Source organism: Scyliorhinus canicula, chromosome 16, assembly GCF_902713615.1.
Source record: "Scyliorhinus canicula chromosome 16, sScyCan1.1, whole genome shotgun sequence".
In the NCBI taxonomy this organism is placed as follows: domain Eukaryota; kingdom Metazoa; phylum Chordata; class Chondrichthyes; order Carcharhiniformes; family Scyliorhinidae; genus Scyliorhinus; species Scyliorhinus canicula.
This window is the reverse complement of record NC_052161.1, coordinates 26,531,422-26,545,903: the sequence shown is the minus strand read 5'-3', so window position 1 is coordinate 26,545,903 and position 14,482 is coordinate 26,531,422. Positions and strand designations below refer to the sequence as shown.

The 14,482-nt window shown below is 46.3% G+C and overlaps 1 protein-coding gene across 7 annotated transcripts in view; it reads left to right on the top strand.

Annotated features, from left to right (window-relative positions):
* Positions 1-14,482, top strand: part of casp7 (caspase 7, apoptosis-related cysteine peptidase) — a 59,661-nt gene that overhangs the window by 9,967 nt on the left and 35,212 nt on the right. For 6 of the 7 annotated variants that reach the window (XM_038822225.1, XM_038822224.1, XM_038822227.1 and 3 more), the window contains exon 2: positions 2,703-2,841. In XM_038822225.1, the coding sequence (XP_038678153.1) occupies positions 2,705-2,841 (137 nt within the window). In that variant the 5' untranslated portion in view covers positions 2,703-2,704. Of the gene's footprint in view, positions 1-2,702; positions 2,842-10,848; positions 10,976-14,482 lie in introns of those variants that run through there. The other variant, XM_038822228.1, reaches the window with a different exon arrangement.

Genomic DNA, 14,482 nt, shown 5'->3' with positions numbered 1-14,482 from the left:
TGATGGATTAGGCTACATTTGTCATGATATGCAGACATGCACATAATGAGATACAGACAGGCAGCTAATGAACACAGAGAACAGAACATAACCAATCAGCAGGCAGAACACTTGGGGATGGTTTCCCACTATAAAAGACACGAGGCCTCACACTCCGCTTCTTTCCACTGGGGACATCTACAGAGTGAGTCAGGGTATATATATCACATAACATTTCCAGCACGTGGCTAAGAGCTAGTCTGGTTCAGTTAGACAGAGTAATTACACTTAGCTTAGCAGAGAGTCGAACTCACAGAGAACTGTGCTAACTGTGTGACAGGTTCAATAAATCAGATTGAACTAACTTCAAAGTCTGGAGTACCTTTCAGTTAAGACTGCATCCAGTTGCAGTCCGTGTTATCTCAGTGTGCCTAACACGACAACATTCATGACCTTTTGTAGTTTTCTGCGGTCTTGGGCAGAGCAGGCTCCATACCAAGCTGTGATACAGCCAGAAAGAATGCTTTCCATGGTACATCTGTAAAAGTTAGTGAGAGTCATTGCTGACATGCCAAATATCCTTAGTCTTCTGAGAAAGTAGAGTGGTTGGTGGGCCTTCTTAACTATAGTGCCGGCATGAGGGGACTAGGACAAGTTGTTAGTGATCTTGACACCTAAAAACTTGAAGCCCTCAACCCTTTCTACTTCGTTCCCATTGATGTAGACAGGGGCATGTTCTCCATTACGCATCCTGAAGTCGATGACTACCTCCTTCGATTTGTTGACATTGATGGAGAGTTTATTGTCATCACACCAGTTCACCAGATTCTCTATCTCATTCATGTACGCGTCATTGTTTGAGATCCGACCCACTACGATAGTGTCAGCAGCAAATTTGAAAATCGAGTTGAGGGGAATTTGGCCACACAGTCATAGGTGTACAAGGAGTATAGTAGGGGGCTGAGGACACAGCCTTGTGGGGAACCAGTGTTGAGGATGATCATGGAGGAGGTGTTGTTGCCTATCCTTACTGATTGCGGCTTGTGGGTTAGAAAGTTCAGGATACAAATGCAGAGAGAGGAGCCGAGGGCCAGGCCATGGAGTTTGGAGATGAGTTTCCTAGGAATAATGGTGTTGAAGGCTGAGCTGTAGTCAATAAATAGGAGTTTGACATAGGTGTCTTTGTTATCTAGATGTTCCAGGGTAGAGTGCAGGGCCAGGGAGATGGCATCTGCTGTGGACCTGTTGCAGCGGTAGGCGAACTGTAATGGATCAAGGCAATCTGGGAGGCTGGAGTTGTTTTGTGCCATGACTAACCTTTCGAAGCACTTCACAATAATGGACGTGAGAGTCACTGATGATAGTCACTAAGGCACGCTGCTTGGCTTTTCTTTGGTACAGGGATGTTAGTTGTCTTCTTGAAGCAGATAGGGACCTCAGATTGTTATCATAGAACATACAGTGCAGAAGCAGGCCATTCGGCCCATTGAGTCTGCACCGACCCACTTAAGCCCTCGCTTCCATCCTATCCCCGTAACCCATTAACCCCACCTAACCTTTTTGGTCACTAAGGGCAATTTATCATGGCCAATCCACCTAACCTGCACGTCTTCGGACTGTGGGAGGAAACCGGAGCACCCGGAGGAAACCCACACAGACATGGGGAGAACGTGCAGACTCCGCACAGACAGTGACCCAGCGGGGAATCAAACCTGGGACCCTGGCGCTGTGAAGCCACAGTGCTATCCACTTGTGCTACCGTAAAGAGTGGTTGAAGATGTCTGCCTATCCCCCCGCCAGCTGATCCACGCAAGACCTGAGTGCTCGTCCGGGTACCCCATCCGGGCCAGTAGTTTTCCTTGAGTTGACCTTCGAGAAGGCTGCTCTGACATCTGCAATGGTGACCTCAGATACAAGTTCATCCGAGGCTTCTGGGGGTGGAGGGTGTGCTCTCCCTGACCTCTGTACGACAGATATTCTTATTTCTCCTTTTGAGCCCCTACCCTCTTTATCTTTAACTCCTGTATTTCTATGCCCTATTGTTCTCCACTTTACTTATGTAAATACCTGTTCACCCTGCTACCAGGCTAATATGCACAACAAAAGTCCTCAGTGCTGCTGAATCCATATCCGTTTCATTTTATCCAATTCTTTAGTTTTCATTTTATTCTGACTTCCTGACACTAGATTATACACTCAAATCCCAGAGTGAGGCTCGAATCAGTGACGATCTGATACCGAAGCCTGTGTACTCTGCCAATAGCTGGACCATGTGGATCATAAAGAAATGGGGAAATTGGCAAGGCTTGCAGCCATTTGACATCCATTGCTAGCTGCAGGAAGTAGACAAGTAGATATTAGTTCTCAAAATAAAACTCAATGTGAATGTTGATGAATTAAGCCTTGGAACAAAATGATCCAAACTTTATTTGAAGAGACTGTGTACAACGTAGCGTATACAACTCGCCGCATGTGCATGATACAATTAAATTACTAGGGAATTTGACTAATTTATTTTTGACAAACTTTCTGAATGATATTAGTTTGTTAGTGGTGACTGGTTGGTTATACATTTAAATTTGTTTTCACTATTTAGTGAAGAATAATCATGTTTATTCAATTTCTCAAAGTTAAGTATTTACAGCTTCATGTGAGCACAATTTACTGGGTATTTACATTTAAGTTCAGAGAAAGTTACATGAATAACTCTTGTCATGCACTAGATATGGCTGAAAAGGAAGATGTACCAGAAAAAAAGGAAGATGATTCCTCTGCTGTCCCAGGAAAAGAGGAAGATGACAACGCATCGGAAGATACTGTTGATGCAAAGCCAGACAGAAAGTCAAGATTTCTCGTATTCAAGTAAGTTTTAAATGTAGAAGTGGTCAACTTGGCTACCATCATGTTTCCTGGCATTTGCGCTGTGCGGAATGCCTAGTGCCAGGCCTGTTTCCTAGGCTCTGGTGTTGAGAGATGATCTGGCACTACCTATCCAATGTGGCACAGACTAGATGCTGGAATTGAGTAGAAGTCCTTAACCTGTTGCAATGCTTTGGATTCTCAAGAATTCAGAGTGAAAATAAGAAAAGGTCAAGGCTCGCAATAAGGTTACAAGCTACAAGATATACGCTTCATAGAGCACTGTATTTGCTGAGAGTGACAAATATTGTTGTGTGTATTGAAGATCTTTACTGTCAATGGCTTCACTTGTTTCTTTTTTTGGCTGTGCATCAATTAAGTGTCAAGTCAAAAGCCGTGTAGAATCATCGAATCCCCGCAGTGCGCAAGGAGGCCATTTGGCCCATCGAGTCTGCACCGACCGTCTGAAAGAGCATCCTACCTAGGCCCACTCCCCCACCCTATCCCCGTAACCCCATCTAATCTCCACATCCTTTTCTGAACTGCAGAGAATAGAAGTAGAAGAGAAACATCAAATTCTAAAAGTTCATAGAGGGACTTCATTCAGCCGATTATGTTGGTGTCAATTCTTTGCTGCGACAATCCAAAACTAATCTTATTTCCCACCTCTCCCTCCCCTTCATCCTCAGCTTCAAATATTTGTCCAATTTTCCCTCAAAAGATCTGATGGCCTCAATCATAACTCCTCTCCATTGCAAAGCCTTCTCTGCTCCACCATGTTTCTCCATAAATACATTTCTCCAAACCCTTTCATTCACTCTCTTAGTAATTGTTGATGTCCCTACACTGATGCTCCCAACAGAAGTACTATATTGAATATCAAGCCCCTCAAAATTTTCTCTCTTGCCCCCATTACATTTGAAATAGTCCTAATTATCTGCATTCTCTCTTTTAAAAAAAAATTTTTTTTTTATTGAAGCATTTGTAATTTTCACATTTTTATCAATTTAACATTTCCTAAACAACTGAGCGGGACGACACACTCAACAACATTAAAATAAAATAACATACCCTACTGCCTCCCTGCCCTATCTCCTGACCACCTATACGTTAAGCTCCCTGTCCTTGTCTTACACTACCATGCCTCTCATCCGAGTCCCTCCATCACAGCAAAATCTGACTCTGGGCCAGCCGGGAGGAGATGACCAGGAAATCGGCCTCCCTCTCTCCCCGGGCCCCCGGATCTTCCAATATCCCAAATACTGCCATTTCCGGACTCGGAGTCACCCTTCCAGGACATAGACATAGACATAGAACAGTACAGCACAGAACAGGCCCTTCGGCCCTCGATGTTGTGCCGAGCCATGATCACCCTACTCAAACCCACGCATCCACCCTATACCCGTAACGCAACAACCCCCCACTTAACCTTACTTTTTTAAGACACTACGGGCAATTTAGCATGGCCAATCCACCTAACCCGCACATCTTTGGACTGTGGGAGGAAACCGGAGCACCCGGAGGAAACCCACGCACACACGGGGAGGACGTGCAGACTCCGCACAGACAGTGACCCAGCCGGGAATCGAACCTGGGACCCTGAAGCTGTGAAGCATTTATGCTAACCACCATGCTACCCTGCTGCCCAAAGGACCTCTGACATGACGTCCGCAAATCCCTGCCAGAATCCCCCCAACTTCGGCCATGCCCAGAATATATGTACATGATTCGCCGGGCTTCCCTCACAGTGTCCGCACCTGTCCTCCATTTCCTCGAAAAACCTACTCATCCGGGCTACCGTCATGTGGGCCCATGAACCACCTTGAACTGGATCAGGCTAAGCCTGGCACACAACGAGGATGAATTAACTCACCTCAAGGACTTTTCCCATAGTCCGACTTCCAATTCCCGTCCCCAATCTTCCTCCCATTTCCTTTTCACCTCCCCGATTGGGACCCCTTCCCACTCCATCAATTCTTTGTATATCTCCGAGACACTCCCCTCCCCAACTCCCGTTTGTGACATCACCTTATCCTGTAGTCCCCTCAGGGGTAGGCGAGGAAAGCTTGGAACCTGCCTCCGAACAAAGTCCTGTACCTGCTGGTACCGAAATCCGTTCCCACCTGGCAACTCCAACTCCTCCTCCAATGCCTCCAGACTCGGGGAAACCCTCCTCAATGAAGAGATCCCCAAATCTCTCAATCCCTGCCGCTGCTGCATTCCTTCTTCTTAACTATAATTTTGTTTTTTTGGTAAAGCCTGCACTTTAAGTTCATTCTAAAAGCTCCTAAGCCAGGTTGTCCCAAAAATGACAGGATGCTGCCATCAGGGTAGCCAGCAGCCCCCCCTGCCCACCCACCCCCCCTCCAAAATGGTGATCCAATCAGTGGATCTGCAGTGGAGGAGCTTCAGCAGTGCCACCAGGAGCAGTGGCCATGTATGTCTTCACAACCAGCTTAATGGGATCCGAGACATTGAAGCCAGTCAGGAAAGGTGGAGGAGAGCTCACTGAAGGTTGATGTCGCTGATGCTGCAAGGGCAACCATTGCTGCTGGGGCTAGATCGAGAAATATTGAAAATGGTGTTAAAAAAGAAACTATTTGGCTGTCAGTTAAGCCACACACAATTTTTGCTTTCCAATTGACTTAGGAAGGTAACGAGGATGGATGAGTCGTCTGACCAACGGCTGGAGCGTGAGGTCAAATCGTGATAAAGTCTCCAGGCATGCATTTGCTCACAGCTTGCAACCTTATCATCAGGGTATACCTAGCAGTGTCCCCACCTTTCCACATTGTGGAACCCCAACACCCCTCCCCATCCCCCCACCTCTGGCAAAATGGCAAACAGATGTGGGGAGGGGCCTTTCATTGGCCAAGTACCTCTGTTGGGCTGCAGATGGGCAGGCTTTGCGATTTCTAGCAAAACGGCATAGCAGCACAAAGGCATCTCTTTGGACGCCTTCCTGTGCCACTTTGCCTGCCTTTCCCTCCCCAAAGGCCCTATAAAATTCAGTCCCGAGTGGCATTCATGCAGTAACACAAAAGGATTTGTAATTCTTGTTATAAACCACCAAATGGCTTGTCAGACACCGGGAGAGCTGCAGATAGCGGGAAACGTTTTTATTAGAAATTTGGTTGGATGATAGCTATTGGAATGTAACATTAGAAACTGCAATAATGTATTCACTTGATCAAAACATTTTTGGAACTCACGTGAATGGCAGACTCTCATATCATAGAATTTACAGTGCAGAAGGAGGCCATTCGGCCCATCTAGTCTGCACTGGCTCCTGGAAAGAGCACCCTACCCAAGGTCAACACCTCCACCCTATCCCCATAACCCAGTAACCCCACCCAACACTAAGGGCAATTTTGTTTTTTTACAGTGCTAGTTGCCATATTCTAGTCTGTAAAAAGTTTCAGTGTCCCAAAGCTTCTTTGAAAAGCTAAGAAAAGAAGGTAAGATTGTAAGTGGGTAGGGTGCCAGATGAGTAGGGTGGCATATGGATGAAACGTGTAGGCGGAAGAAGTAGGCGGGCAGGTGGGTAAATGAATAGGTTTTTCGGACGGAAAATCAGGTTGGGAGAAGTTGTCAGGTCCATTTGGAGGGCCATTGGATGGTAAGGGCCAGTCAGCTGAAGTGGGTGTTGGGACTGGATTGGGAGGGTTCAAGTTGGTGGGGGCCAGTCAGGTCGAGTTGCGGGGGCTCATGGGGGTAGCTGTGGAATCTGGGCACGGATTAGTGGGTGAACAGTCGGAGGGAGGGCGATTGAGGGGGGCTCAAGCAGAGAGTCGGGGGTGTCATGGTGAATGATTGGGGATCAGTGTATAGCTAGCCAAGAGTTAGGCTAGAGTTATTCTGTCTAATATTTCCTGGGTAACTATCCAGTCGGAACTGTCCAAAATCTTGACTCCTCCTTACTCAGAGTTGGAGACGTTTGTGCGGGGTCCCAGGGAACAGGGGATTTGCCTATCAGGAGTACAATCTTCCTGGGCAATTGTGCATTGGGACCTCTGAGGGGCTCTATAATGCATCTTCCTGGGTACATCCGGTGTCCGACTATCGAGAGAATGGAAGATCTGGCCAAATGCATTTATCCATCCACTGAGCTAATAATTTTGCCTGAAATGGTTTGTCCAATGATTTGCTGATCTGAGACAATGGCTATTAAAACCTCGTGACCTCCTTTCACCTTCCTCTGATCTCTGACCCCAAGTATTGTTCCCTTTCAATCATCTTTGTATTAATAATACAAGAATTGGTGAGGGATTTAATTTATTATTGTAACTTTGCTTCTATTGTGTCAAAAAACAAAGCAACTACAGTATTGAACAGTAATTTTACTGTTAGCAATATTCACCATACTTCATTGGAAATCATTGCATGAAATAAACATAATTTAGTTTTTCTGTTACCAAATGTAATTGTTGTAACATGAAAGAATGTTGTTTTTTTAACAATATTAGTATTTTTTGGGTGTTCCTCCTTTTCTAAAATGTAAATAGGGAAAGTAACATTTGTGAGTTCAGTATAATATGACCTGCCTACATTTGTCAATCACATTTTTGAAGTCTTGTCACCACTGTTAAACTTTTGGGCTGATTGCTAAATTGGAGGGAGGGAGGGAATGTGGTTGCTGTTTTTCACATTGTGAAACCCCAAAAGCCACCGGCGAACCATATGAAGGACCTGATTTGCATGTTTTGACCCCATTTCCTCCTCTCAAGCAGTCAGATTGAGATGCTCAGCAAAGCGATCACCCAGTCTGCGTTTGGTCTCTCCGATATAGAGGAGACCACATTGGGAGCAGCGAATGCAGTAGACCAAATTGAAAGAGGTGCAAGTGAAACGCTGCTTAACCTGGAATGAGTGTTTTGGGCCTGGGATGTTAAGCATGGAAGAGGTAAAGGGGCAGGTGTTACACCTTCTGCGATTGAATGGGAAGGTGCCATGGGTGATGGGCGAGGTACTGGGTATGGTGGAGGAGTGGAGTAGATTATCTCGGAGGGAACGGTCTCTGCGGAATGCTGACAGAGGGAGTGAAGGGAAGATGTGTTTGGTGGTGGCATCACGCTGGAGTTGGCGAAAATAGAACATAGAACAGTACAGCACAGAACAGGCCCTTCAGCCCTCGATGTTGTGCCGAGCAATGATCACCCTACTCAAACCCACGTATCCACCCTATACCCGTAACCCAACAACCCCCCCCCACCTTACTTTTTTAGGACACTACGGGCAATTTAGCATGGCCAATCCACTTAACCCGCACATCTTTGGACTGTGGGAGGAAACTGGAGCACCCGGAGGAAACCCACGCACACACGGGGAGGACGTGCAGACTCCGCAGACAGTGACCCAGCCGGGAACCGAACCTGGGACCCTGGAGCTGTGAAGCATTTATGCTAACCACCATGCTACCGTGCTGCCCTAAATGGCGGAGGATTATGCTTTGCATACGGAGGCTGGTGGGATGAAATGTGAGAACGAGGGGGACTCTATCCTTGTTCTGGCAGGGAGAGGAGGGGGCGAGGGTAGTGGCGTGGGGGATGGACCGCACACTGTTGAGGGCCCTGTCCACAACTGTAGGTGGGAAATCACGGTCGAGGAAGAAGGAACACATTTTCGAAGCACCATTTTGGAAAGTGGCATCGTCGGAACAAATGCGGCGGAGGCGAAGGAGTTGAGAGAAAGGGATGGAGTCCTTACAGGGTGTAGGGTGTGAAGAGCTGTAGTCCAGATAGCTGTGGGAATCAATGGGCTTGTAGTGGATATTAGTGGATAGTCTATTGCCGGAAATGGAGACCGAAAGATCAAGGAAGGGAATGGAAGTGTCTGAGATTGTCCAGGTGAAAGTGATGGAGGGGTGGAAACTGGAAGCGAAGCTGATGAATTTTTCCAGTTCCGGGCGAGAGCATGACATGGCACCAAAATAGTCATCAATGTATCGGTAAAGGAGTTGTGGCAGGGGGCCCGGATAGGCCTGGAACAAGGAATGTTCCACATACCCCATAAAAAGGCAAGCGTAGCTAGGACCCATGCGGATACCCATTGCTACACCTTTGATTTGGAGAAAGTGAGATGAGTTAAAGGAGAAGTTGTTGAGAGATAGAACGAGTTCAGCCAGGCGGAGGAGAGCGTTGGTGGATGGGAATTGTCCGGGTCGCTTTTGGAGAACGAAGTGAAGAGCTCTCAGGCCATCCTGGTGTGGGATGGGGGTGTAGAGGGATTGCTTATCCATGGTGAATAGAATGCGGTTAGGGCCCGCGAACTGGAAGCTGTCAATATGACACAGGGCATCAGAGGAATCCCGGATGTAGGAGGGGAGGGAATGGACCAAAGGAGTGAGGATGGAGTCAAGATAAGAGGATATAAGTTCGGTGGGGCAGGAGCATGCTGACACAATGGGCCTACCGGGACAGTCCTTTTTGTGGATTTTGGGAAGTAGGTAAAAGCGGGCTGTACGGGGTTGGGGGACTATGAGGTTGGAAGCCGTAGGGGGAAGGCATCCGGAGGAAATTAGGTCACTAACGGTGTTGGAGATAATGGTTTGATGTTCAGTGGTCTGGTCATGGTCCAGGGGGAGGTAAGAGGAGGTATCGGAGAGTTGGCGCTCAGCGTCTGCGGGGTAGAGGTCAGTGCGCCAGACGACAACAGCGCCCCCTTTGTCGGCAGGTTTGATGACAAAGTCGGGGTTAGACCTGACAGAGTGAAGAGCAGAAAGTTCAGAAGGAGAGAGGTTGGAATTGGTGAGGGGGGGCAGAAAAATGAAGACGGCCAATATCCCGTCGACAGTTCTCAATGAAAAGATCAAGGGTAGGTAATTGTCCCGGCAGGGGGGTCCACTTGGAGGCAGAATGTTGGAGGCACATGAAAGGATCCGTGGAACGGGGGGAGGATTCTTGCCCAAAGAAGTGGGCACGGAGACGAAGGCGACGAAAGAAGAGTTCAACATCATGTCGAGCCCGGAATTCATTGAGGTGGGGATGTACGGGTACAAAGCCGAGTCCTTTGCTGAGAACAGCATGCTCAGCCTCAGAGAGGGGAAGGTCAGAGGGTATGGTGAACAGCAAGGGCTGGGATTGGGAGAAATGGGGTACGAGGGATTGGAACTGGTGGAGGGCCTGGGATGGGCAGCGGTGTTGATACTTGGAGAAATAGGGTACGAGGGGTAGAGATTGAGAAGCTGGCTGGCTACTGGTCCATGGGCCTCTGGTGTCAGGCTGCAGCCATGGAGGCTTGGGAGACCCCTGTTGTGGTAGGGTGGGGACGATCTGAGTCCAGAACCGGGGAAGATCAGGCAGGTCATTGCAATGGGAGATTGGTACGGAGCCAGGCTACAGTGGGGGATCCAGGATTGGGGGAGGGGTGTCGAGGTCGAAGACCAGAGACGAGGCAGAGGCCTTGCGAAGGAGATTGGAAGGTTCAAGGCAGAAGGGATCTGAGGCCTAATGGAGGCAAGAAAGGGCTGGGGGTATTGGCAGGCAATGGGAGGGGTAGGTGAAGCAGGAAAACTGGTTGCAATAGTTAAGTAAAAATACACTGAACTCCTGCATCCAGCAGTGTTTGCTTCCTTCCAGCCAGTGCATTTCTCAAATCCTGGTAAACTGAGCCAGTCAGGGTTAAACTTAAAATAGTGATTAAAAATGAGACATGCACCCTTATAATAGTTAAAGGGATAACTGTCTCAATAAGTGATTTATTTTCCTTCCTCTTTTATCTTTGCAGTTTGTTTTATTGTATAATGCTTCCTCAAAAAAGAGAACAAACAGCCCTGTGTATCCTCCCTACCTGTTAAATTTGTGTGAGCACACGTTTATGACTTTCTTCACTCGGTTTACTATTGAGAAAATAATCTCTATCAGCAGTGTGATTGTCAGCAAAGGTGTAAGAGGCCTGGATGACCTCAGCAGGTTGTTAAGTCACAGGGAGCCCTCTGAATAGTCCTATAGAAAAGTCCAGCGTGACCTGCTGCTGACTCGGGGGGATTTGAACATGTTGAATGGCCTCACTTGCACCATTATTCAGTGTCACACAGAGTAATGGTGGAGCATGACAGTTTTCTGGCCTGTTGCTGTTTCAAATAATCGGATAAAGATTTGCAGATGCAGAGTGGAGTACCAATTAATGTGGAATCCAGGTAAATTATCTTAAACTTTTGCAAGTAGGGTGCCTATAGATGTGCTTCAGTTCAGATTAAAATTCTTAAATCAATGCCGTGTTCGCAGTGTGTTAGAGGTTCCGGGCACTCATGAATTCCTCTGAACAAAACTGAACTGGATCGCCGCCAGTTTCTAATGAGGCCTGTCTCGTAAGGTCCTCCTGTCTATCTCGTTCTTCCTCAAAATGAGATGAACCTGGTCACGTGTATTATGCAGACATGTTGCCAGGAGTTTGCCAAACGGCTGGACTAAAATGACAATCAATCTAAATACGTCCAAAGCATTGCTCTTCCAAACGGTTGCTAAATCCCCCTGCTCAAACTGACAGATTTTCAGGCGTGTTTTATGATGTGTAGGTTTTATGGTCTTGTTGATAGCAGACGTCCAAGTAGCAAAGTAGTTTGTTCAATTATGATTGAGATTGTAAAGCTCTTTGAACCTGAATTGGCCAACGATTTGGTGATGCTTATTTATTGCCCCTGCTTGAATCTACACATATTGAAGTCATTTAAATGTTTCTTGCCTGAGACAAGGATTAGGTTTTAGAAAATGTGGCTGCCGCCATACTATTTCAAAGTCATTTAAACATTCCAAAGTGACCTTTTTATTTAATATAGTCATAATTCCCATAGTTTCAAACTTTAGATACCAGTAATTAAAACCTGTAGATTCCCCTCCCTATTAAAATATATTTATTACCTCCTTTAAGTTTATCCACCTAAAAAAAACAAGGAATTCCTGTTGATGAAGTACCACTTTCCTACCAGCAGTGGGTAATGCAGCACACAATCCGATGGTGTTGCTTGTTGTCACCCTCCCAATGCAGAGCATTTTAAATTAGTGAAGTGTCTGGCTTCATAGCTAAACACAGTAACAGGAGGGTTTGAACTTTGAATGTAAATGTAAAGTAAATGAGGAATTGCACTGTTCAGCCAGGGAGGGGGGTCTCCCTAACACTCTGGAAGCAGTCTGTCTGAACCAGCTGCTGTGACACATTACAAACCCATCATGTTAATTCTGCAAAGATCAGTTAAAGGAGCTTCTAAGTGCAGGTTTCACCGTCAAACCATTTTTGAAACATCGGGAGGGTTTGATCTGATACTGAATTGCCAGTAAGGTACACATTTCCTTTCTGGTTTAAATTATCACAGAAATTGGTATGTCTATGAGGTGAAGGAATAGGCAATTAAATTTGAAAAGCTGCTCTGCATTGCAACGTAATTCCATCTGTGGTATTCTATGGTGAAATATATAACACCTTACATAAATGAGGAACATACATTCCAACCTGTGATTCATTCTAGTTGTGTAGCATCGATACAAACTACAGCAAATTTTGCGTCACATTTTATGACTCATCGAGTGCCCCTCAAATAATACAGTATCAAAATGCAAGACACTTTAGTTTTATCATTCAGTTTTCATAATTTGTAATGATTATTTTTCCATCAATGTTCATGAAATTTTACTGTGAGCACAATTTTCAATGGCCAGGAGTTTCTTGTGGGATTCTGGACACTTGTCAGTCACAAATGAGAACTCGGGAAGCCTGCATTGTGTGAGAAACCGTCACTCAACTGTGATTTTCCCCAAATTGGTCAATTAATGGCAAGAGGTTGAGTTGGCTGTCTCTCGAAGCGGTATGGTGGACAGCCTCTCTAAGCGGGAGGACCAATAGGAGACCCTGCAGCTTGAAAGCGGTAGGATACCAAAATGGACGCATTCCCTCACCAAATGTTTCAAATATAAAATTTTTAAAAGCCTTTGCAGCCGGGCCACCATTGTGGCGAGGAAGGCCTCGAAGCCTGCCTGGGGTGCTGCCCTTCAGACAACCCCCGAGAAGACGGCTAGAAAATTCTAGTCAGTCTCCTACGATTGGCCTTAAAGTGGCCATCAACTAGGTCAATTAGCTGTCCATCTCTTTGCCACAGGAGGGGTCGGGATGGAGTCAGGCAACCGGCACGTCGGTTAATGACGCCATTTTTTTTTTTAGCGCTCTGTTTCCGGCTTCAATGGAGGCTCGAAATTCTGTCTTGTATTTCTGTTAAATTACATTTATTTTGTTTCAAATTCCTGCTTCAGTCCTGAAATGTGGAATCATTATAGTTTCCTTGTCTTGTTTGTTTCTAATGAAGGAAAGCACAAATATGAGGGATTAGTTAGTAGCATAATTCTATCGATGGATGTACAGTACATCAGCTGGATTCAGTTGATGAGTGACCTCTGCAACAGAAGGTTGTGGTGGGCCCAAGCACTTGATTTGTGCTGACGCTTGGTGTTAGTAGAGCAGCGGTGCTGCCTGGTACAGATTTGTTGTCTTTTAAATGGCATGTTATACTGTGATCGTGCTCGCCTATTGAAGGGAACACTGGGGATCCTAGCAGGGAGCTATTAAAAGAGACGAGGAGATCCTTCCTTGCGTCAAAAAGGCCCAACAATCTTGATTCATCTCATTTTGCTGGTGACTGTTTTTAACTACCTAATGGCCACTCCACTATCAAAATTATTTTTAAGGCTGAATTGGATAATTGACAATAATAATCTTTATTGTCACAGGTAGGCTTACCTTAACACTGCAATGAAGTTACTGTAAAAAGCCCCTCGTCGCCACATTCCGGCGCCTGTTTGGGAACACTGAGGAGAATTCAGAATGTCCAAATTACCTAACAGCATGTCTTTCGGTACTTGTGGGAGGAAACCGGAGCACCCGGAGGAAACCCACACAGACACAAGGAGAACGTACAGACACGGCACAGACAGTGACCTAAGCTAGGAATCAAACCTGGGACCCTGGCGCTGTAAACCACTGTGCGACATTAAAGGGTATAGAGGTAAGAAAGAAAGTGGAAGTAATGTTACAATCAGTCCATCCATGATCTTATTAAATGATGGAGTAGGCTTAAGGGGTTGAATGGCCTAATCCTATTTCTTGCATTCATTTGTTCGTAAATCTAATTGTACGAAAGCCTTTGTGAAATGAAATGAAATGAAAATCGCTTATTGTCACGAGTAGGCTTCAAATGAAGTTACTGTGAAAAGGCCCTAGTTGCCACATTCCAGCGCCTGTTCGGGGAGGCTGTTACGGGAATCAAACCGTGCTGCTGTCCTGCTTGGTCTGCTTTCAAAGCCAGCGATTTAGCCCTGTGCTAAACAGCCCCTTACTGTTGTGGGGTAAGATGCTGGATAAATGCAAGTTTCCTTTTCACGTGTTGACTGACATTCATGTGGTTGCCTTCTAAGGATTTATTTCCTATCTCAAAAGAGCCAGCTAAAGATTTTGAGAGCAAGTGTTTAGACACCCCAAAAAAGCTGCAAACCATATTGTGGGACTGCGTGGCATTTGAAGTTTGAGGGCTGCTCAGAAGCAGATTTACAGTTCATGGCGCACCTTGCTCATCCTTCATTTTGAGGCCCCTGCCCTCACCTGCCCCCCCCCCCCCCCCCCCCACCCACCCACCCAGGTCCAAAATGCAACCCGGCCCCCT